General features: G+C 39.4%; 1 protein-coding gene across 6 annotated transcripts; it reads left to right on the top strand.

Annotated features, from left to right (window-relative positions):
• The first annotated feature begins 663 nt into the window (after positions 1-663).
• LOC143127432 (tenascin-N-like) lies at positions 664-25,358 on the top strand. Of its 6 annotated transcripts, XM_076288937.1 has the most exons (22): positions 681-755; positions 1,514-1,556; positions 2,589-2,809; positions 3,048-3,083; positions 3,488-3,563; positions 3,677-3,734; positions 3,832-4,101; positions 4,261-4,539; positions 6,289-6,564; positions 7,687-7,956; positions 12,059-12,337; positions 13,127-13,396; positions 16,262-16,531; positions 16,806-17,069; positions 17,341-17,610; positions 17,829-18,023; positions 22,785-22,996; positions 23,160-23,544; positions 23,663-23,856; positions 23,998-24,043; positions 24,158-24,203; positions 24,380-25,358. In XM_076288937.1, exons 3-22 carry the CDS (start codon positions 2,682-2,684, stop codon positions 24,399-24,401), a joined length of 3,846 nt encoding a protein of 1,281 aa, XP_076145052.1. In that variant the 5' UTR covers positions 681-755; positions 1,514-1,556; positions 2,589-2,681; the 3' UTR covers positions 24,402-25,358. The 6 variants fall into 6 exon arrangements, with proteins under 6 accessions (XP_076145051.1, XP_076145054.1, XP_076145053.1 ...); XM_076288936.1 differs by lacking the exon at positions 1,514-1,556 and having other exon boundaries at positions 664-755; XM_076288939.1 differs by lacking the exon at positions 1,514-1,556 and having other exon boundaries at positions 664-755; positions 3,677-3,713.
• The last annotated feature ends 534 nt before the right edge of the window (positions 25,359-25,892 follow it).

Below are 25,892 nucleotides of genomic sequence, written 5' to 3' on the forward strand. Positions count from 1 at the left end.
ATCAACTGTAGTGGTATAACATAGAACATGATTAATCCACGGTTAATTTTCGGTTAAACGGTTAAAGTTGAGTTTAGCCTACTTAAAATCCTTTGGCAGCTGGTTGCCTTACATTTTTAAGTTGTCTTGACTAAAAAACATTTACAGTGAGGGTTTAACTGCAGTGAAACCACGATAAAACTATAGTGATGAACCATGAGCTGTCATATATCTACAGCTGAAGCCTTGTTACCGCAGATACCACATCAGTCTCATAGTCTGAAGGTTGTGAGTTTGATTCTCACAAAGTGCATGATGCTTTTTTATTTATTTTTTTATTCTGCCACACCATTGCTGTGTTGAAATTGACCCAAAAGGTGTTGTCCCTGCACACACAGCAGATGTGTCATTTTTACCACATCACTTTTTGAGTGCACACTTAGACAACAATGGCAAACTTCTGGTGAAAAACCTAATTTGCATGACATTACTGCAAATTTGCTGCAACATTAGTTAACCGCAACTGTTTGCCAGAAACCTAATTTGTATGTGAAAATATGCCCTTATTCAGCTGTTCGCTAGAAACCTGACATTTCCGTAAGGGAGGTCCTCAGATCCGAAGCTGGAAATGATCCTTGTACCCTTAAAAAAAAAAAATGGCAATAAAATCGAAAGTGAAAGTGACTGCTTTTGTTTATTGTCGTTTGGCCGCTGATACACATCGCCATTTTGACCTATGTTAAAGTCTGCTGTAACCAACCACAGAAATCCAATCGGTAAGTAGCCTAAACTTTAGGCTACATATAATGTAGTCTACCAACTCGTCATCTTCATGCTGTAAAGGATTATAATGTGGTCTAAGTAATTGAATGCCGAAGGTGCTAGCATGTCGGCGCCGGTGTACGGTGGTGTAGTAGGCTACATTGGGCGTCATTTCTGGTCGACTGGAGAAAGAACACCAGTTAAAATTAGATCTAGGCCTACTGTTGGTTGGAAAGTGGTGGTAGATGGCAGTAGGCTAACTGGATACGCGAAAAGGGTGTCTGTGTACAGTATGTTATTTTGATTAAGTTATTGGGCACAAAAATGGATCCACAGAACCTAGCAAAACAGGCGTGTTGGATTATCTGTCGTTCTGTGCTCCGAATGCAGTGTGTAGGCCTAGGCCCTATAGCTATTTATTGCTAAATAATTGGCTGGCTAGCTAGTTTCACGATCAGGCAGGGGAGTAGTGGGCGTTGGACGCGGGGGAACGCCGCCCCCCCACTTCTTGGAGCATTGTTTTCAGCATTTTAATGTACCAGTGTAACAACGCATCACGCAAACGTCTCCAATTAAGCCTCTTTGTCCTAAATTTCGTTACAAGAATGACCGTCATGCTGTAGCACTCCACCATGCGTAAAGACATTAAAAACTACACAGCTCGTCGTTCCGCGTTACCCGAAGTAGCTAGAAAGTGGCTAGAAAACCATATGCAACTGCCTGTATCCGAATCTAGCAAGCATCTTCATGACCCCTCGTTTGTGTTTTGCAGAAGGTAGGCTAATCCAGTGGTCAAAATGAATCGATAAGCATGTGTGAGTAATACGAGTGATTTTTTATCGAGGGATCAGGGTAAACCATATGGGGTAAACTCAACATTCTGCTCATACGTCTGTCTTTTTATCACTATGATGTATTTCCTTTATTAAAAACAATGAATTGCTTTAGTGCATTCCACAGATTAGAATGAAAGTATAGCAGGAAAAATTGAACTCGGCCTGCAGTAAGAACAAGTGAACCATGAAATTATTTTAAACATAGCTACTACGTTTCTTACAATAAAATGATGTCTAGCACGTAGGGCACATGGTCAGGCTGATTGCAAGTGACAAAACTGTAATAGTTTTGCTATGTTCACATTAAAATATGTTAAGCACCAGTGCATATAAAATACAATTTAACTACAGTCTTGGAAACTCTGGTATTGAACATTTTGAGTTAGACTAGTCATCATGACAGAGGTCATCTCGTTTATCTTACAGTATTGTCATCTCCTTAAGTAACTCATTTAAAGGGTGAAAGGTGTTGCTAGGGTCCATGTTTCCTTGTTGTCCTGATCCTGAAATTGTCCTATAGGTGAGTCAGAAGAAACATTTTTTTGTGATAGGCTTATCTTTCTAACATTAAGCTATGTATGTTTCCAGATAATAAACTTGCATAACAAGCAAAATGTTTGATAACGCCTACCCATGCTTACCCTTACTATATTCAGGAGTCATGTAGGTCTATAAATTGTTTAACTTGAGCCTTTTTATTTTGCCTTTTTGTTTTGGCTGCCTTCTTGCGAAATAACAAAACAGTTATTGAATAATTGTATGGCAACAAACTACAGCAGAGGCCAAAGAGTAGGCACAGTGCTGGAATGCAGTAAGAGACTTTAACTGCACAGAGAAAAATAATAATTACATGGTCTGAAATCCATTTGAATCATAATGGTTGACATCCCAAGCAGGCATTTATCTATGTGAAATAAAGGTGTTCGAAAGTGTTCTAGATGCAACATAACAGTAAAAGGCTAGAGTACCACTACCACCTCTGCAGTTATGTGTCCCTCTGTTTTGTTACAGATAACTGGTACTGGATGTTTTGAGGACCTATAAAACAAATGTGAAACTCAGGACAGTGGGTATATAGTCCTGCATCGATAAAAATCCTACCAAATGGCAGATGATCCGCCCACCAATAAAAGACCAATGGAATTCTCAGTTGAAGGACAACCTCCTAGCAAACAAAAAAGCTGTGAATCATTTACCTCCAATGAACAGAGCTCTCTAGAAATAGACCATGGGTATTTTTTTTCTTTGACCTTTTGCTATTTTCAGCAGTTGAATTTTCATCATAGTATTATTGTTATTAATATGTAATCATGAGATCTGTGCAAGGATGTCAAACAGAACTGGACTTTAAATTTACTTTAATTATTTAATAAGTAATCTTCATCAGTAATTATTTTGTTATTCAGCTGTTTGTGTATTTCCGTGTATAATGCTAAATTAATTGTACATTGATACATTTTCTTTTTAAAGGCTTGAAGATAACTTGGACTCTTCTGGGAACAATGGGTAAGTTGTGAGTTCAGCTTGTGTAAAAAATGCTGGTTTGGTTACAATTACATTTAACTGCAATTATTCCACTGCTTGGTTGAATTTCCCATTGTCTTGCGTTCTTTAGAATGTGTATTAACATATGTTATTTGCACACCTGTGAAGTAGATCCATTTTTTTGGCCGTATCACACTTGTATATTATTTCGCCAAACTAATTGTGAAGTTTAAATGAACGTCACATTGCATCCAAGCTGTAAAATACAGACGTTCAGAACATAGCAACATTAAATAAATAAATAAATAAATAAATAAAATGAGAGCTAACTTAATACTTTAACAACCTAATATGTTGTAATGATGGGACTGTTCTGGAGATATATGTATCTGACCATTTGATGCTGTAATGTTTGCTAAATGTAGTGGGAGTGAAGATTGTGGAAATGATGAGAAATTCCAGCATGAAACTGAAAGTGAAAAAAAACAAGTAGTCAATAAGGCAAGTAAAGGAGGAGACATTCCAATGGATTTGCTCTATGACACATAGCAGTTTCAAATGGAATATCATTTTTAATTTTATGAACATTGTTCTTACTTTGCTCTTTTTACTACATTCAACAGATTCAACCAGAGGACAAATGTTCTAATGGTAATGTCTTTTTAGCTGAAAGTAAGCCATTTTAATTATCAAAATGGAGATTTCAGGAAAAATGAAGCACAGCAGAAAATGTTAACATTGTGTCTTTTGTTTTATCTCGGCTTTTCAGTTGAACCAGTCCCTCCTCCTGGGCCAATTCAGTTCACCTCTGTACAGCCGGACTCCATATCCTTAGTCTGGGGACCTCCTGAGGGATGGAGTGATTGCCAGAATTTTAAAGTCACCTGGGAGAGTGGAGGACCCTCTAATAGTCAAGATGTCACAAGTTCAAAAGCTTATATTCGTGACCTATCACCTGGAGAGAAGTATGAATTTAAGGTGGTCACCCTGGGTAAAGACAACCAGCAGAGTAAATGTGTGTCAGCGACTACACACACAGGTACAATTTAAAAAAAGTTTGGCACTAATTCAATATTTGAGTTTGAATTAATAGCAATTGAAACCAAATTCCAATGACCTACTTTATCCACAATTAAATCAGACACATGTATAAACACACACAAACACAGTTCAGAGGTTTTGTGTATTTCAATTGTAGAGATCCCTGCACCAGAGGAGTTAAAGGTGAAAAAGGATAAAGGCCTTGTGGTAGTGACATGGAGGAAGCCAGAGAGACTGGATCAGGTTGAATATGTGCTGTCCCTTTGGAAGGAGGGAAAAGAGGGTGATGAGGACGAGTGTCTACGCACAATCACAGCAACATCTGAAGAATGTCCCTTACCTGATCTAGATCTCAACATGATGTACATCGCCAAAGTTTTTATTGTGCTGAAAAATGGCTATCAGGGGAAAGCTGCTACATGCCATATTTGCAGAGGTAAAGACAAATTGCAAAGTATTCTTTCTGGGCCAATTTGGTGTGTAAGAGTGAAGTCAAATTGCATATCCCCATCTGCGTTCCTCACACAATTAGTGAATAAAGACTAAAGAATTTGTGATGGTAGAATGTATATTAACACAAATAAAACTGTAAGAGTTCAGTTTACGGTAATTGGTATATCTGTTGGCCCAAGGGCGTAGCTTTAGTCTCAGCTTTGGTGGGGACACATCCCCAACTCCTGTTGTCAAGATACACTTGTCTTTAATATCATCACATTTGTGGTGTGTAAGTCTAAAGTCTAAAGTGCCTGTCACTTTAAGAATTACATGAACGCAATTAGCTTTCAGTCTCACGGTTTTAGGCTAGTGGAAAATAGTTTTGCATAGTGCAAGGATTTGGATTCAATTCATCATGATTGCTATGTCATTAGATAAAATAAATGTTCCAAAAACTATCAAGTCAAAGAAAATCTTTTTGGGATGAGATCATAGAAGAGATAAGTGTCTCGCAATGTTCATTTCTATGAGTATGGGAATGCACCATAGTTTATCTTTTATTTCTTTGCATTGTACAGGCTACATTCACTAATACATTAGCCTACATAAACAGAATATAGGAACAGGAAAATGTCTCGGATCCATTGTTTATTGTGACTGCAAGATTGGTAGCCCAATTAACAGTCAGTGACATGGTGACTTCTATTCTTTGCTATATGCGACTGTCCGTGCGGCACACCCCTATTCAACATGACTACTAACCTTGGTTGAAAGATTACAAAAGCTAGGTTTAGCTGTGACAATATCCTGGGTAATATCTAACAGTTTATGCTATTTTCCACAGTAAAATCCGCATCTGAAAGCCTGGTCACCAGTTGCCAGTTTGCATGACTAGTTACTTTGCCTACTTAGACTCTGCATAATGTGAAGCTTTGTATGTTCTTTTTCTTCTTTGGTGGCATAGCTGATCACAAAGCACAAAAAATGCAAAATGTGCATGCTGAAGGGAAAAGGGAATATTAAATGTTTTACACTGGCCTTTTTGGGTTAAGTATAAGTATAAGTATATATACTCTTTTGATCCCGTGAGGGAAATTTGGTCTCTGCATTTCTCCCAATCCGTGAATTAGTGAAACACACACAGCACACAGTGTACACACAGTGAGGTGAAGTACACACTAATCCCGGCACAGTGAGCTGCCTGCATCAACAGCGGAGCTCGGGGAGCAGTGAGGGGTTAGGTGCCTTGCTCAAGGGCACTTAAGCCGTGCCTACTGGTCGGGATTCGAACCGGCAACCCTCTGGTTACAGGTCAGAAGTGCTAACCAGTAGGCCATGGCTGGGTTATGTATTGGTAGACATCCTGATAACTTAGCCTATACTGACACACTCGCTTGCTATTCTGCCAGTGTCACCGCAAAGTGAAGTAGGCTTAGGCTATGCTTTGATGCTGTTGTGCGTGGCAGATAAACCCCCTTCGGTTTCAGTCAAATACAGTGTTTTTTTTATTGTTGTCCTGGTTGTTGGAATAGTCCAAATAGCACAAAGGCGTTCGCTACAATATTGGTGCAGACAATTTTGTCATCTCAAAATATTGGTTAGGACTAGTCCTTAGCGTCCCACCCTAAACCTATGCCCATGTGTTGGCCGTGCCTTTCTTGTTGTACTTAACCTTCCAATTAAATTCTGCTCATCAAAATCAAAATAATATAAAATTACATAGAAATGTTTTTTTCTGTTTCTCTTTCAGTGCCAGCCCCAGAGCAGCTCAAGGTGGTTTCAGTGACTCCAACATCTGTTCATCTCACATGGAGCCCACCACATGGGATGGAAAAGACTCCACACTCCTACCAGATCTCTTACCAAAGTGGAGGGTCTGAACCACAGATCATCTCTAGAGAGTCCTGCAGTGCAGACATCACAGGCCTGAAGCCATACATCAACTATAGTCTCAGTGTCTGCACTGTCTGCACTAAGCTTAAGGATGGGGAAATGAGTGAACCTGCGAAAAAAGAAGTTCGTACAGGTGAGAACTCTTGTGATAAAAAGAAAGGGCAGGTCTTCTCAGTCACCCGACTGGCGTCATTTTGCACTTTAGTGTCAAACTGCCAAATGTGTTCATCTTTGCTGAGGCTTTTGCTCTTTGAATATAACATATTACAGAGTCCTGGGAATGATTCATATGTAGTATGAACAAATAATATATTGGCAAAGTTGAGTTTACTGGCTGTATGCACAAACATTTTATGTACATACTTTGCTAATCTGTCATCTTTTACCAGAGGCAGGCTTTTTTGAAGTGGTATTTTGGACCCTTCTAGTCTTGATAGAACAGGAAATGAGTGAGGGAAAAGAGATGTGGTTTGTTAAATCTCCATAGATCAGACTCAAACATGGGTGCTGCTGTCCTACCCAAGAGATAGACTTAGTCTTGTGATATGTGAATTTCATGTCAAAAAGGTTATAATTGTCTTTGGGTATGTTTACACCATCAGTTAAATGTGACCCAATTCAGATTTTTTGCTAATTTGTGGCACAGTTCCGATGTGCAGCTTGAACATGTTAACAGGGAAAAAGCACATGGATTCTGACATTTTCAGATCTGCTTCAGGCCTCATTCATATATGGAAATAAATCAGATATGAAGCAGATATGTGCCAATGTGACTGCTGTCTAAACGGGCAGATTGAATATTCCTTGTCATTTTCAACTTGCACATCTTTTACCTTTTGACATTAACATTACACATAACAATGCTTTCACATGCACAACTGGCAGAACTTTGAAATTAAAAACGGAGATGGAAAAGGTGGAGTAAGGGCTCTCAACTTTCTTTTCACCCTTAAAATAAAACTGGCAGTGCATTTTGCGGACTTGAGATAATTCGGAAATGGTAGTTAACAACTAGCCACTGAAAAAGCCTAATAATGCAAGCTTGTGTTATTTTGTGCATTTGCAGTGCCGTCTGTATGTTTGCTTTCATCTTCGTGACCAAAATCCCTCTGATGTGCATGTGGGTTGTCATAAGTGTTAAGCAAATTAGTGAACTATGTGAACATGTACAGATGTAAACAGACAGTCCAAAACAGCTGTACCTCAAGCCCTGCTAGTGCAAATGCAGCCTTTATTACTGTATTTTTTCTTACAGCTGTGCCAGCCCCAGAGCAGCTCAAAGTAGCTTCAGTGACTCCAACATCTGCTAATCTCACATGGACCCCACCACATGGGATGGATCAGACTCCAGAATCCTACCAGATCTCTTACCACGACGGAAGGTCTGAGTCAAAGCCCTTCTCTAGACATTCATGCAGCACTATCATTGAATCCCTGGAGCCATGCAGCGACTATGTGGTTAGCGTCTGCGCTAAGCTTATGGATGGGGCAATGAGTGAACCTGCAAAACAAATGATTCATACAGGTGAGAGTTATTCTGATAGAAAACAAGGGCAAGTTCTTAGCCCACCCACTACCTGACAAGCACTGGTTTCACTGGACACTTTAGTGTCAAACTGCCTAATCAGAGCCATATAAAGGTACCTTTATATGGCTCTGTGCCTAATGTTTTCATCCTTGATGAGGTCCTTGCCTGTTTAGTAAATTAAATAAAACAGTCCTGGAATTCCCTCATATATAGTATGAACAAATAGTTTATGGGCAAAGTTGAATGCAGTCAAGACTGAGACTCCTCACACATCTGAGGCTTGTATTCACAGTTTATAGACATAATTTGCTACTTTGTCATTTTTTAACAATGGCAGGCTTTTTTTGAAGTTATATTTTTGGGCTCTTGTAGTCTTAATTTGATAAGACAGAAAGTGAGTGGGGGAGAGAAGGGGAGTGGGTTTAGGAATGACCGCAGATCAGACTCAAATCTGGGTCACTGGACACTGAGTGTGTATGCAGCGCTGGATGTGGCGCTGCTACCACTGTGCTGCAGCTCCCCCCAGAGACAGGGTTATGTAAGGGATAATGCCCGACGAGGTGTCCATTATCAGAAATAAATGGACGACACGGAGGCGTGTTCGCGTCGGACGGTTGCTTCTGCGAAGTTCATTTATTTCTGATAATGGACGCATCGAAGGGAATTATCCCGTTTATACCATGGTCACTTACGAAATAAATAATTATGAAATCTATTATTAATACTAAATGAGTTTTAGAGCTAAAATCGTTCGTTTTTTCAGCTGTTTACAGTTGATTCCATTGTTGCGAAGCCTGCCTCCAGGCTCAACCTACTATCGTTGTTATAGTTACCATTCATAAGCATTGATATGCTTTGCATTGATATGATATGCCAGATCTACTTCATAGGTGTAGTATATCACTTTTTAAACGACACCCTTTTCAACCTAGACCATGGTATAATTGTGTTTATTCCACTGCTTGGTTGAATTTCCCATTGTCCTGCGTAATTAAGAATGTGTATTAACATATGTTATTTGAACACCTTTGACGTAGATCCATTGTTTTGGCCACACTTGTTTATTAAATTGTCCAAACTCGTTGTGAAGTTTAAATTAATTGTCACGTTGCATCCAAGCCTTAAAATACAGACGTTCAGAACATAGCAACATTTAGCATATGACGGAGGTGGCTTTTAAGTAGTTGGATGGCAGTAGGCTGAGTAAAATAGTGATGTTTCAAAGATTCCTGAGGATATGCCCGCTGACAACGGGAGAGATGGAACTAACAACTGGCCTTTGGCCATAGCAACTATCCATTAAGAACTAGTAACGGCAGTTTGTCCTACAAGTTGAGAAATAAGTTGATATGTGTCGGAAAAAAGTAGTTCTACAAACAAGACAGTTTTAGCGATTAAAGCGTTTAAATTATAATAGTAAATGAACAAAACTAAAGTGGCAACAGTGGAATGAGCGGGATAATGGACTCCACGGTGGTCTGTTAAAAGAAATTAGGGCTGCACGATTATGACCAAAATGATAATCACGATTATTTTGATCAATATTGAGATCACGATTATTTATCACGATTATTAATTAATTTTAGTGACAAAAATATTTTTTCCCTAAACATATTGGACTTGCTATCTGGCTCACCCAAATTCTTCCCCTCACATTTACTCCCCTAAATTACTGCAAATATAGATTTGACTGCGACTTCCAAACTTCCAAACAAATGTTTTGTGTGTGCTACTTTGTTAATAATTGGGAAAACGCCCACCGGGAATCCTCCCAACGCTCCCCATTAGCCACTTAAACTCTGCTTCGTGTTCATGAGTTTACTGTAATCGTTAGTCCAGGGGTGTCGAAACTTTTTGACTGAAGGGCCACATTGGATTTTGAAAATTGGCCAGCGGGCCACACACAAATAATAATAATAATAATAATAATAATAATAATAATAATAATGTTTTGTATTATTTAAATGACAAAATAATTTTGTTGTAGAAAATTAATTTCTTAAGAAATACTGTTAATTTGATGCCGTTTTTATTTCATTTATAAATGGTGCACTGTCACTCTTTGCCAGCTCCACTCAAATATAGCCTATGGCTAGTGCTGTGCCTATGGCTGTGCCCTCTCACAGTTTATAAATGGTCAGTAGTGGGAACTACTGTTGCCATCGCCCTCTCCCACGCTCAAATGCGTCCCCAATTAAATGGACTAGCATAACGTAGTTAGATCTGCTGCAATGGAGATACTATGTATCTCGATGTGACAAGCTGTTTTGACATTGACATTGTAAACGTTCTCTAAGAAGAGTGTAAAGCAGTTTGCAGTAGCCTAAAGTTAACCACAACGTCGTCTATCGCTGGAAAAAAATAGTGAGCGGCCAATGATAAACTAATAAATGCTCGGCGGGCCGGATTAAAGTGCATGGCTGGCCGCAGTTTGGACACCCCTGCTTTAGTCATTCGTTGATATGTAAAACACTGACGTGTAGGCTACATTTTCATTATTGTTCACTCGTTTTGAGTAGGCTGTGTCTTGAAACGCATATGCATTGTAGGTTGCACATGTAGCTTATAAAATACATGAATAAAATTCACGGATCCCGTTGTTAGCTCAACTCTTATTACAGTAATTACAGTTACAGTAATTACTATCGGAGGAAGCAAACAAGGACTAAAAGTTAACGTGATAAAAAATGTGGGGTTTACGTCATGTGATGTGTTTCACGGTATGAGTTGAGAGCCCTGCTCTGCTTATATTTTTGGTTAACTTAACTTGCCTGAAATCCGAAATATTTTCGAACAATGGATGATCCGCTTCGAGGGACAAGCTCTTGGCCTTCTGCTGTGCCACACATTTGATTTTTGACCGTCGTTTATTGTATAGTCTAACTAGCCTACTAATAGTTAACATAATGTCACTAGTCCACAGTGCATCAGGCTGAGCAGTGCAGGGAACAGCTGTCATTGGTAGGCTGCATGCAGGCACATGGTCAGACAGGTTTAAGGAGCGCTTGATTTGTTTTGTAGCGGAGCGTTCTATGGGTTGCCAGGTTGGTTCTATGGGTAGAGCACGCATTTGAAATATCGCTCGATCACGCAAATTTGATCGTGGGAAGCCAAAATCGTGATCGTGATTAAAATTCGATTAATTGTGCAGCCCTAAAAGAAATGATCACCCGGAGAGAAGAAATACTCTTTTCTGATTGGCTGGCGGGGTGGCGTTTAATTCCGAATAACGGGACACCTATGAAGTAGATCTGGTAAAAAAAAGTTTAATCGCCGTTCCATATTACCCATTCGCGCTGGATGCTGCATGACGCAACATTGACCCTCCCGCTGGATGCTGCGTAGCGCAGCATGATTTTTATTTCATGTTTCTAGGTGCTACAGAGGCTTAGATATTACATTTTGGTAGACGTTGACAATTTTTTGTATGTTTTCAGAAAACCCTCAGGAAATAAGGTTATTTAGTCTAGAATGCCATAGGATTCTATAGGCGTTTTTAGCAGGCATTTTAGGAGTAAATGGGTTAATGCTTATGAATGGTAACTATAATAACCATGGTAGGACGACGGTTGAGCCTGGAGGCAGGCTTCGCAACAATGGAATCAACTGTAAACAAGCAAACTGTCCATGCTATCGCTGTTATAGGGCCAACGAAAGTTGTACAACAAGCTGAACTAGTGGGCTTCTTTTTAAACAGAACCGTGTGTTTCCTTTGTGTGCTATAAAGGCATGGCTTTACAGTGGCAACCGGGTGATAAGCGGGATAATGGCCTTCGAGGTGTGTCCAGTTATACGGAATTAATTGACTCGGGCGGACTCCGCTGCGCGTCGTGGAGTTCTTTGCCCCTCGTCCATTAATTCCGTATAACAGCACACCTCGGTGGCCGTTATCCATTAGCCTACATAATGCACTTATGAGGTTTAAACAGCCCTCCGCTGCGCGTCAGGCCGTATTGCAACCTCGACCGTGCATTATTTTCTGTTGACAGACCACCGTGTCATCCATTATCCCTTACGTATTCAAACTCCAATCAGACTGGATGATCTTGTGATATGTGAATTATATGTCAGATTTTCTCAACTCTTTTTTTTATTACAGCGGTGTCAGTCCCGGAGCAGCTCAAAGTGGCTTCAGTGACTCCAACATCTGTTCATCTCACATGGAGCCCACCACATGGGATGGAAAAGACTCCACACTCCTACCAGATCTCTTACCAAAGTGGAGGGTCTGAACCACAGATCATCTCTAGAGAGTCCTGCAGTGCAGACATCACAGGCCTGAAGCCATACATCAACTATAGTCTCAGTGTCTGCACTGTCTGCACTAAGCTTAAGGATGGGGAAATGAGTGAACCTGCGAAAAAAAAAGTTTGTACAGGTGAGAACTCTTGTGATAAAAAGAAAGGGCAGGTCTTCTCAATCACCCGACTGGCGTCATTTTGCTGTCCTACCCAAGAGATAGACTTAGTCTTGTGATATGTGAATTTCATGTCAAAAAGGTTGTAATTGTCTTTGGGTACGTTTACACCATCAGTTAAATGTGACCCAATTCAGATTTTTTGCTAATTTGTGGCACAGGGAAAAAGCACATGGATTCTGCCATTTTCGGATCTGCTTCAGGCCTCATTCATATATGGAAATAAATCAGATATGAAGCAGATATGTGCCAATGTGACTGCTGTCTAAACGGGCAGATTGAATATTCCTTGTCATTTTCAACTTGCACATCTTTTACCTTTTGACATTTACATTACACATAACAATGCTTTCACATGCACAACTGGCAGAACTGTGAAATTAAAATGAAAACGGAGATGGAAAAGGTGGAGTAAGGGCTCTCAACTTTCTTTTCACCCTTAAAATAAAACTGGCAGTGCATTTTGTGGACTTGAGATAATTCGGAAATGGTAGTTAACAACTAGCCACTGAAAAAGCCTAATAATGCAAGCTTGTGTTATTTTGTGCATTTGCAGTGCCGTCTGTATGTTTGCTTTCATCTTCGTGACCAAAATCCCTCTGATGTGCATGTGGGTTGTCATAAGTGTTAAGCAAATTAGTGAACTATGTGAACATATTACATACAGATGTAAACAGACAGTCCAAAACAGCTGTACCTCAAGCCCTGCTAGTGCAAATGCAGCCTTTATTACTGTATTTTTTCTTACAGCTGTGCCAGCCCCAGAGCAGCTCAAAGTAGCTTCAGTGACTCCAACATCTGCTAATCTCACATGGACCCCACCACATGGGATGGATCAGACTCCAGAATCCTACCAGATCTCTTACCACGACGGAAGGTCTGAGTCAAAGCCCTTCTCTAGATATTCATGCAGCACTATCATTGAATCCCTGGAGCCATGCAGCGACTATGTGGTCAGCGTCTGCGCTAAGCTTAAGGATGGGGCAATGAGTGAACCTGCAAAACAAGTGGTTCATACAGGTGAGAGTTATTCTGATAGAAAACAAGGGCAAGTTTGTAGCCCACCCACTACCTGACAAGCACGGGTTTCACTGGGCACTTCAGTATGCATCACTTTCTGCCAAGACTTTTACGGGCTTCTCCCAAATCACAGGAGTAACCAAAGATTCTAGAACAGTGACGTAACTGATCTATCTTGCTCCGCTCTAGAATCTTTGATAGTAACGTCAACGCAGCAGGAGCGGTAGCAGCAGAGAATAGAAGCAGAGAATGTCTAATAAAGGGGAGAACCGCCACTCTCTGGAAACTTCCGGATTCTGAACTGGTTGCAGTTCTCGTTCTGGTTCCACATGAAGGCGCTCACTAATAAGTGCAGAATGAATGGAGGTCTATGGAGCTGTACCCCTCAAAATCCACTTTTCTCGGGATATAATTTTTTGCCCAGAAATTTGAATGTTGCATTCGAAAGAGGGGGCAGAGAAAATACACACCGCTGAGTATTATAGTTTTTGAGTCACTTATTTGTTCTAAAAAGCCTTAAATGTGTCAATGGCGTCATTCATTAGCAGAAAGCTAGTGTGTTGTGGGCAACAGCGACCCAACCTGTAAGAAATCGAAAGGACGCGAGTACTCGTTCATTCAACTTTTGACCTATAATCCATATTGAACTGGCAGAAACCACAATCAAATCTTCGATTTTTCAACAACAACCAGGTGAAAGAGACAAATTTAGCCGTCTAGCTCAATAGACCCCCATTGCTTTTGCACTTATTTGTGATCACCCCTAGCGGAACTGCCACAGATTGCAGGTACAATGGAGTTAATAGGGAGTGATCCGGCTCTCCGTAAACGGGCTCTGGTAGAAGCCATCAGGGAAGTGTTATCAGAGAATGTCTAATAGGAAGAAATTGGCACTGTCTGGTTACTTCCGGTTTCTGGACTGGTTGCAGTGCCTCCTCAGATTCCACTTGAGGGCGCTTGCGGGCGAGCGCAGAATGCATGGAGGTCTATGGAGCTTTACCCCTCAATATCCAATTTTCTCTGGATATAATTTTTTGAGTAGTAATTTGAATGTTGCATTCGATAGGGGAGACAAAGAAAATACACACTGTTGATTATTATATTGTTTAAAGTCACATAATTCTTCTAAAAAGCTTTTCAAATATGTCAATGACGTCATTCATTAGCACAATGCTACCATGTTATGGGCAACAACGACCCAACCTGTAAGAAATGAAAAGGACATAAGTACTCGTTCATTCAACTTTAGATCTAAAATCTATACTGAACTTGCATAAACTACAATAAAATCTGCGATTCTTCCACGACAAGCAGGTGAAAGAGATAAATTTAGCCGTCTAGCTCCATAGACCCCCATTCAATCTGCGCTCTACCGCGATCACCCCCAGTGGAACTCTAATGGAACTGCAACCAATTTCGATACAATGGGGCTTATTAGGAAGTGCCAAGGCTCTCCGTAGATGGGCTCTGGTGTTATTTAAATAAACTCCTGGTGTAGGCTACTTACAAACTTTCCAATGCCTCTTTTATGAGTACATAGCCTTTTTGTTAGCCTGACGAGCCAGACCCACATTAAAATGTAGAGTCTGGGGACTCACCGTTCATACTGCTCAGTCCGAGGGGCGGGATAATCGGTTGTCTTTCAAATTCCCTCTGCTCGCAATAGAATAGGATAGCGCTCCAACTCATAAGCCCCATGTGTTTTCCCACCAGTGGAGCTAGTTGGCTAGTTCAAACTTTTGCCAACTTAACGCTTAACTCGTGTCACGCTGTTCGCCAACAGCAACATCCATCTTCTTTGTTTTCAAGTAGCAGGGAATTAACGCCGAACCGTTGCAACTCTGCCATCAATCATTATGTTAAGCCCGCCTACCGACTCTATACACGATGTGATTGGTCTTATTGAAGCTTAATTTTTCCAGCTCGCAAGCCAATTGAAAGTTGCTAGACTATCCCGGGCAGCAAATTAAATTTGCTGCTGCTAGGGTGCATCTAGATTTCTAGGCTACCTTTTTGTACTACTGTAGAAGTTTGGTAACATTCCGGGCAATATTAGTGGGGTAATTTACGAGATACACATTTGGTTCCAAAAACACCAACGCTAAGCCATTGGACTGATACATAGACTGAGACTGAGCGTGAACTCAACCAATGGTCGACCAAGGGAAAAAGCGTCTGGGGTGTATTTTGAAATGTGAAATTGTGAAATTCACTCCGAACCATCGCTTTAAGATGTTTTGAATAGTCATCTACTTGATGGTGTGATGCATCAACATAATTTACACAACAACAGTATAACCGTTAGTGTCACTGTCACTTTATTCATTGTAACTTAAGATTGAATTCCAGTAAGGATTAATATGTGATACAGTATCTTTACAAATATGTGGGCCGTACACCTTCAATACATGTGTTGTGTTTAATAAACACAATATACTTTACTTGTAATGACCAAGTTAGATTAAATAGGCACAACTTGCAATTCCTATTCCAGATTAGTCTGTAATTTCAAGGCAATCGGTTTGCATGTTTTTTTAAACTAAGGTTAACTAACAGGTTAAGTAAGGTTAACTAACTAACTTCACAGTGTAGCAAAACTTCAGTAATTCAAGTAGTTTATTTGATTTAAATGATCATGTTTACTTTTCCACCTCAATATTAAATTACACTCATTTTAGGCAAGTAATTTCAAAAGGCAAAATCAACATAATCAGCAAAAGACAAAAACTGAGTTATACTAACTAAACATTTAAGAATAGCTATTTGATTGTACAATGTATATGGCTCAGTTCTTATCTGGATAGGTTCTCAGAGGTGACCTGGCTCAGTAAATAAAAAGTATTGTATTTCTTTTTTTTTTTACAGCGGTGCCAGCCCCAGAGCAGCTCATAGAGGATTCTGTGACTCCAACATCTGCTAAACTCACATGGAGCCCACCACATGAGATGGAACAGACTTTATATTTCTACCAGATCTCTTATCACAGTGAAGGGACTGATTCACAGACCATCTCTACTGAGAAATGCAGCGCAGACATCACAGGCCTGAAACCATGCACCAGCTATACTGTCAGCGTCAGAGTAAAGCTTAAGGATGGGCAAATGAGTGAAGCTGTAGGAACAATGGTTCATACAGGTGAGAACTGCCATGATTTAAAACAAGGGTAGATCTCCACGGGCACCAGACTAGTTGAATAGCAGTGGCTTTTATCTGCATTTGTGTTTTTTGAGTTTGCAAAAGGAACACAAAACTATTGTGAGGGAATGCTAGAGTATTATAAGTAAATACAACTCTTTGCATCCCACCCACCCATATGAAAATGAATTCCCACATATCCCACATTTGTCTTTCATTGAGATTCTTCTGGTCAAAATCAAAATAATCAAAATAACTTTATAATGTTTTACAGTGACTCCAGTCCCCAAGAAGCTCAAAGTGGCTTCAGTGACTCCAACATCTGCTAAACTCACATGGAGCCCACCACATGGGATGGAACAGACTCACTACCAGATCTCTTACCAAAGTGGAGGGACTGAGTCAGAGCCCTTCTCTACAGATTCATGCAAAGCAGTCATCAAAGGCCTGAAGCCATACACCAACTATAGTGTCACTGTCTGCACTAAGCCTAAGGATTGGAGAATGAGTGAACCTGCGAAAACAGAAGTTCATACAGGTGGGAGCTCTCATGTTAAAAAAAACAAGGACAGATCCTATTAGCCATCAAATTATCTGAAAAGCAGTGGTTTCAGCATGCATGTGCTGTCAAACTGGCTGTAGTGGAGCTGATAACCATATATATACAATAAGATTTATTTTCAGATGTTGAGGTAAGCCAGATGTAACCTCTGAGGACTAAGAGAGTAGCCTGACGAGCCAGACCCACATCAAGACATAGTCCAAAAAGTTTTCAAAAGTCTTTATTATTGTATTTTTCTTTCTTTCAGCTGTGCCAGCCCCAGAGCAGCTCACAGGGGATTCGCTGGCTCCAACATCTATAAATCTCACATGGAGCCCACCACCTGGGATGGATCAGACTCCAGAACCTTACCAGATCTCATACCACAGTAGATGGACTGAACCTTTGACCATTTCTACAGATTCATGCAACGCAGTCATCACAGGCTTAAAACCAGACACTAACTATACAATCAGTGTCTGTGCAAAGCCTAAAGACGGGAGAATGAGTGAATCTGTAAAAACAAATGTTCATACAGGTGAGAGCTATCATGATTTTTTTTTAAAAGGGTTATCTCTTCAGACAGCAGACTACTGTGGGAAAACCGTTGGGTTCAGTCTGTACTTGTGTTTAAATGTAGAATATTATTTGGGGGATGAAAAAGTTGCCTGTCACATTAGTGCGGTGGTAAGCTTTATCTTTAATAGCCTTTCCAGATATCCTCATGTTAATATCCTCATATATTTTTTCAAGCAGAAATCTTAACCATGAAATTCTACACCATTGTGATTGGGAACACTCAAAAACACCACCAGGCATTGAAGGGAATGCTGATCAGCGAAGGCTTGAAAGAAGTTAAAAATGTGGAGAGCTGTGACCTAATCTTGGCTTTCTGTGTGATCGTGTCTCGTGTTGGAACAGATATGGAGGCAGCTCTTAAAGAAATACCAGGTACTGAACTTTAGATTATCACTTAAAAGTTATACCTTTACATGATGATGCCTTTATTGGTTGATAGTAGAGGTGCATATTTGTCAGGTTACTTTTCAGATGTATGTATGTTTTTGTAGTTATGTTTTTGTGGAATTTAGAAATGTCAGAAATGGGGACCAGGTGTCTTCAAAGGCTGATATTTGCTTCCTTCTGTGTGCATTGTGTTTCTCCACTGAAATGTGTTCTGGTGTTAAATTTGTCTAGTGACTGAGGTTGCAAGATTTCTTTGATTTCCAGTTTTGGATGACTACTTTCTTACTGACAGCTAGAGAGATGAGCAACAGATTCTTCTTCTATTTTTTGCGGGATATGGATTTCGGAGAGGGTTGGGGATGGTGGGATTCTGTAGCTCAGGATAGTGTAGTGTCTGAGTGACTGTGATCCAGAAAGAGTGAACTGGTTGACAGAGCCATATGGCGTGCAAATACAGAACAATGAGAAATGTGTTCTGTGTGTTATGTTAATGAACACAGATTTGGAACACGGATCAATTAGATCATTCCCAGCCCTCTGCTATGAGAAAACAAAACTGTAGTTAGACACCATCATTGGAACCCAGTAAAATGAAACTGACATTACCCATTCAGCAACATGTTGTTGGTCATCAATTGGCCCTTTTCTGCAGTCTATACACAGAAGGCCCTGCTTAGCTTTCAACATTTGTTGCAGAGGATATATGTTAGGATGGACGGCAGTGGAGGCAGCGAGGATGGTAGCAGACCAGGAGTAGGAGGGCCCAAAATGGGAGATTTATTATTCCCAAAATGCCAGGTGCAAAAAGTATTTACAGTGACTAAATAATAACAAAAATAAAGAAAAACTTTTCAAAAACGAAAATAAACCTAAGTGCAGAGATGCACTAAATATATATGTGCAGGTAAATTGACAATACCATAAATTCACTGGCCCAACACACAGCACAGACAATGTTCTCTCTCTCATAGCTCAGAACATACTCAATACAAGTTCCATTCTGCCCCTATAAATGGGCCAAATCCCCACCCCTAGGCTATACAAACACATAATTCAATCAATTAACACATGAGAAGTGACAAATATACAAAACACATTCCACGTGACAAATTCATACCATCATAAGCTTTAAATGCATAAAGAAAACGTACTACTTAATAGCATTCCTGTAGCACATTATTTCCCCCCTGTGGCTCTCTTATGCAATGGTAGCCAACCGTACCCCACTACCTGAAATAGGGGAGCAGTTGCACCACTTCCTGTTTGCCAATGGGACAGCGTGAACCCCTTCTACAGGTTGGCTACCTTTCTATCGAAATTATTGTCCACCACATACATTCCACCAATACAATAAACACATACTTTTAGATGTAGCATGTTATGTGTGTTGTGATGTTAAATACACTGTTACGTTGCCGGTAGGCCTTTCCCGACAAACATTAACAAAAATCTTAGCAAACGAACACACACAACTACGCACATAACAAACAGAACAGACAACATATCAACTCAGACAGCTTATTCCATATCATGTTGTAATTATGCCGGCATATGTGTGGAACAATGATGAATGAAAGTTGTGAATGTTGCGGGTTACATTTTTCAGTTTATTGATGTGCATGCGTAACGTTCGTAATATAGGTGTCCACTGGCACGGACTCGCGCCGTGACAACACTAGGGAGAGCCGGGACGATTGAAACACGGGACAAATGAAACAATCCAGTTTTCTCCGAGTGTAATGATGATAGACAGACGTCCTTTGGTCAAAACATAGAGCATGTTAACCTCCTTCTATCAGCCAAATATCTTCCTGCTACTGTATGTCATCACGGAGTTACAGGCGATAAACGAGTTTTGATGCGCAAAAGTAAACTTCATTAGCGGTTAAATTTTTTCGATTATTAATCAGTGTTTTTCATTTAAAGTTTTGACTTAATGCTTATTCAGTACACTATTTAGTGTTCTCCACAATCCCAGACTTTCATATCGCATGCTTGTTTACATGGAAAGCAAAACAAGCTATAGTGTCATATGTCTGTGTCGGGATGATTGAAACAAGTGTTTCAATCGCCCCGAACAGGCTGTACCTCCATGTATTTTAATTAAATGCACACATATCTGTGTTTAAACAATCATCTATGGAAGTGAGACATGGAAAAACAGTTAGGAAGATGAAAATACATTTGGGCCCACCAGGTAGGGGGTTGAGTTTTCCCATGTTATCATATGGAGACAGACGGCCGATGGGTCGTTAAGCCTACTTATTTGGATGTGCAGTGGCCTAACCCACGTAAAAACCTAGTGAAACTACATTTTCAACAATATAAACATGATATAAATGGGAAAGCTTACCATTAACAATCCAGAATCATCCACAGGGCATGATATTTCAAAAACCGCTTCATACACGCTTCACGATGATGGCAATGAATTGTTAACAGACATGCACGAAGACGTATAGCCCTGCAACAATCTATCTAAAATAACACCTTTTGGGAGTACCATTCATGATATGTGGTAACATTTTGAAGTTGTGGGAGGTTTATATGGCTTTAACTGTATGTTTCATTCGTCCCCTTATGTTGTTTCAACTGTCCCGACCAGGAGGGACGAATGAAACTTGTTCAAAGCTGAAAATGCATTTGTATTTGACAGAGGACAGATGTAGCTTACTAGTGACCAAATATTAGCTTTCAGTGTAGTATGATCGCTTTGTAAATTACGTTTAATTAAAAAGTGTTTCAACTGTCCCGGCTCTCCCCTACTTACTACTGGGGCCGTATTCACAAAGCCTTTTATCTTACCACTAGGAGTACTCCTAAATCGCACTAAAAGATTTTAGCTAGGAGTTTTCTCTTAAAAGTTATTCACAAAGCCTTTCAGACCTACTCTTAGTAAGGAAAAATGACAACTCCTAAACTAAGAGAGTCTTCGTTGCTATGGATGACGTCATTACTCATGCACGAGCTTGACTGAAGTGACCACCTTGATTGGCTGATGATTGTAACGTGGGAATGATTCCAAACACCTCCCTTACGATGATGAGTGACAGGTGACAGGTCTGAGAATGCCTGCGCTACACAAGTAGTGCGAAGGATGGAAGAAATAACTGAATAAAAAGGCCTAGGCTAAATGAATAAAGAGTAAGGCAAAACAAATAGCCTAGTAGCCTAATGAAACATAGGCCTACGGATTGATGCAGTAGGCTATCTTTGCAACATTATTAAATTAATCTGTCACCATATCCCTACGTTTGCAAAGAGGAGAACATTTTAATTTGATTCACAATGAAACGTTACATTTAATTTACATGTTGACAATGAGTAGTTTTGGTTGTTGTTGGTGGCGTTATTGCATCCCTTTTATGCCTACAATGCAAAATTGTTCCCTCGCGATTGGAAGCTCCTGTTGCCGCATACGCATTTCAAAACATCGCAACGTGAAATGCCACAAAAAGCTGTTTGTGAATAAGTCTTAGTGAGTTAGGAGTCCTCTCAACTTCTTTTAAGCTGTCCCAGACGTAGGTGCTACTTTTAGGTCTAAAATGCTTCGTGAATTACTTTTATTGAAAAAAATTAGGAGTCCTAAAGTTAGGAGTGACACGCCCATTATTTTTAGGAGTTGCTCCTAAATTCGCCACTTAGGAGCTACTTTTAGCCTTAAAATTCTTTGTGAATACGGCCCCTGGTTGGTATATATTGTCACGATACCAAAATTATTGTTTTGATACCGATACTAGGTCAAGAATTGCGATTTCGATACTTCTTTGATACTTTTTAAAAACTGTATTTGATGTGGGGGCCTCCACCCACGTCATCAGTAATATTGAATATAGTGTGATCACCACACCAGTGGCCATCCTAGATTCTTCTTGACTCTCCACACACACACAAACACATACGGAAAATGATGGCTTATGTCATATGTTTCTATTTGATATATTTTGGAATTCATATAAAGTTATTTTGTTAATAATGTATAGTATTTTATAATCTGCATTATTATTAGTGGCTAAACAAATTGTAATTTGAATACTTCATATTGATTTTTAAAGTATTACACATATCTTTAATGTGGTGTGTAGGGCTAATTGAGTGCACATTGGTTGTGTATAGGTATAATTGCGTGCCTGTCACTTTAAGAAATACGTGAGAGTAGCCTTCAGCCTCATGGTTTTAGGCTAGTGAATAATAGTTGCGCATAGTGCGTTTGGATATGTGGATGCAATTCATTATATTTTCTGTCATTAGATAAAATAAATGTTCAAAAAACCAACAAGTCGAAGAAAATCTTTCTGGGATCATAGAAGAGCTAAGTGTATTGCCATGTTCATTAATGATTTTAGTGACCACTCCACGAATGACAGACATGACCTGAGCTAGCGGGATAGTTAGCAAGGAGCTCTCTCCAGATGTAAGTAAGTGAGCAAATCAACTTGATATTAGCCTATTATTATGTACAGCAATCACATAATAACACATAACAAACAAGCAGCAATGTCTCGCTGTTTATGGCACGACAGCTGCACAGTGCGCATACGTGTGTGTGGAGAAAAGACACAGGCTATAGGGGAGGAGGCACTAAAAGCATGTCTTGCACACACACATGTTACTTCAAAATAACACAGTATCGATACTAATAACATAAGGTATCGTGACATTTTTTATTTCAGGGTATTGCGATACTTTTGTAGTATCGGTGCACCGTGCAACACTAGTAGTAAGCCACTTTTTCTGCTCTGACAGATTCCAAGCCTGCCGTTCTGGCGGTGATGCACCACACCTTTGATCCTGACCATGTGACCCCAGACACCAGCAGATTCGTGAAAGGGAGAAAGATCAAGGTGGTCGACATTTTGTTCCATGAAGACAAAGGGATACTGAGGTGTCCGAGGAACACAGAGGCAGAGAATAAAATGTTGGAGATGGTTTGGGCTTGCTCTGAGCCTGGTCGATCTGTGAGTCCCATAGTGATTTTATTTTAGTTTTATTTTAGTTTATTGTTCAGTTAAATGTCCACCTTTACCTAATATCACTCTAGTTTTTAAAAAAATATATATTATTACAACAAAGATTGAAATTAAATGTAAAAACAAAAGTGTCTGGTTATATACTTTGCAGAAAGATCTATTACCTACACGTCAGGCCCGGCTGCCCCCACCCACCCCCCATACCAAGACTGATGCTCCAAAGAACTCATCAAGTAATTTATTACCTTCCCAACATGGAAGCAGCTCAGGCAAATCCCTTGGACACAAATTGGAGTCAAAAGAAAGCACTAAAAAGGCTATTGGCAGTTCTGCTTCATCTACAGAAGTCAAATACTCTGCTATTGTAAGTGGAAACACATTGGGAGCAGATAAAGAAGTTCAGAAACGTCTTGCAGACAAAGGAGTTTTACCAAAGGAAGAGTCATCAGTGGCACAGTGTGACTTCCTCCTGGTATTCTGTTCAGTTGTTTCTTCTGTCGGAAGTGACATTGAAAAAGCTTTGAAACACATTCCTGGTGAGAAACATGCATTACTAGACAATCTGTGTTGTTTTTCTTGATCTTGTATGTATATTTTGTATATATACTGTATATAATATAAACTCTATATTATTCACATGTGTGTTTGTCTCAGATGACAAGCCGTCCATCCTGGTGGTGATGCACCACACCTTTAACACTGATCACCTGCCACCAGACACCAGGCGCTATGCTAAGAGAAGCAATATGCTTATTGTAGACTGCTTGTTCTATGAAGATACTGGCTTGCTGAAGTGCCAGAGGAACGATGAGGCATTTGGCCATATTAGTAAATGGCTACATATAATGGCAAGTAATCTATGAAATTATCTATGGTTTTTATTTAAATATATCCAGTATATAAAACATCACAGAAAAGTGGTATAACTAAGCTTCCCCAATTTAATTTAGACATTAATGTTTTTCTCTGATGATTTATTCTTCTTTTAGTTCCCAAACTTTGTGGAAAAGAGTTGTCAAAATGGGTCATGGTCATGTAAGTTACTTCTCAGTTAGAACATTCTATTTTGAGTTTATATGTCTATTTGGTTTGACAATATTCTTCTTTATATTCAGTTCCAATCAGTAAAAATATATTTTCCTCCCACAGTTTCTACTGGGGGATCATTATTTTCAAGTTTCTTAGGCATCTCATGGTAAACCCTTATTTAGAAACGTCTTATTTATTATATTTATTTATTGTAATCTACTATTACTATTCTATTAGGAATACATATTATGTATATAAATAAACTGTCCTCACTAATCACAATTTGTAGAATCATGCATATGGTCTTGTGTGTCTTAACATTATTTTTATTATTTTTTGTAGGAGTAGTAACAAGAAAGAATGAGTGCTGAAGAATGATGTCACAGCAACAGAAATCCAAGAGGTTGCATTGAGAAATATTGAAAGATGCTCTTTATATACTGTATACTGTACACTGTAAACCCTAACAGTTCTACTACTTATAAGTATTGTCTGTGTTGTACTTAAAACCTGGTATTTAGGTAACCCAGCAAGAATCTTTGAGTTGTTTTAGTGAATAGTGAGGTTTTAATTGTATTCGAATATGTTTTTGAGTAAACATTGGCCATTATATCTTAATTTTTGAGGTCTTGAAGTCTGACGTCATCAACATCATCGTCAACGTCTTCGGAACAAATGCCATGTGTAATAAGTGTCCTCATCTGGCGAGCAATGTGTACCATTTAGCTTGCAATTGCTCTCATTAGAGAAGGTTTAAATACCCTTCCTAAATGCCTTATTATGACCGCCGCGCAGCCAAATTTGACATGGTCAAAACTGCACGAAATTGGAAGTGTGGGATCATTATGACACCATGCGAATGCATGCCAAGTTTCGTGAACTTTCGTTCATGGGGGGGCCATACAATAAAATTATTTATGTGTACATTTAGTGACCGTACACCAACAGAGTTTTCTGTGAATATCTTGAGAACCGTAGGGCCTAAGATGACCAATTTTTTGCGTATGTTTGCCTCCAGGGGTCATGTTAACCCATTCCATATGCACACATGTGCATAAACAGATACACACATACATTCACAGTAATCATACGTATGACACATACTCACACAGTAGACATATGCACGCACACACACACACACACACACACACACCCACATACACACACATAAACATGTACACGCACACATGCACACAATTCAAGAATTTCTGAGAATTATGAACAGGCAAGATGGGGGTGTTATTTTACATGTGAAATCTATGAACTAATCATGTTTTGGTACTTGTTGTCTAGTACTTGTAAAGCACCTTTCAAATTGGAACAGTGCTTCTACTTTCTTGTTTATGTTTATTTTTTTCCTCATTACTATTTATTGTGACTTTTTGGGATGTGTATGACGTAGAACAACTGATGAGAAAAATTAGTGAAGAGATTTTCAGATTATTGTCAGGCTTACCATTAAAGTGTAGACCATTATTGAAATATGTAAGACATTTTAGAGACTAAACATACTTCTCTTCTGAGTTCAATGTGAAATTGACTAATTTCTCAATTAACATTGACCTGCCCACTTGGAGGTGTCACAAAGTTGGGCACTTAATGCTTGCTTGCATTATGTGTCTGTACTTTCTCCTGGGATGGAGTTGATCTTCACTTTATAAGGTGAAGAATACTAGGTCTCTATAAATATAATCTAAATTTAATATATACTTTTAAATGAAAATCTACTTAATTACAAGTACTTACATTTTTTTAATTGGTTACCACAAAATATTTGAGTACACTGAACTTATTTGGGTTTACCATGTAGGTTAAACGATAAAAGTAGGAATATAATATAACATATAAGTCAGGA

Source organism: Alosa pseudoharengus, unplaced genomic scaffold (assembly GCF_046254945.1).
Source record: "Alosa pseudoharengus isolate Yale_2024_CS ecotype anadromous, Long Island Sound unplaced genomic scaffold, YU_APseudo_1.1 YU_APseudo_1.1_scf_17, whole genome shotgun sequence".
In the NCBI taxonomy this organism is placed as follows: Eukaryota; Metazoa; Chordata; class Actinopteri; order Clupeiformes; family Clupeidae; genus Alosa; species Alosa pseudoharengus.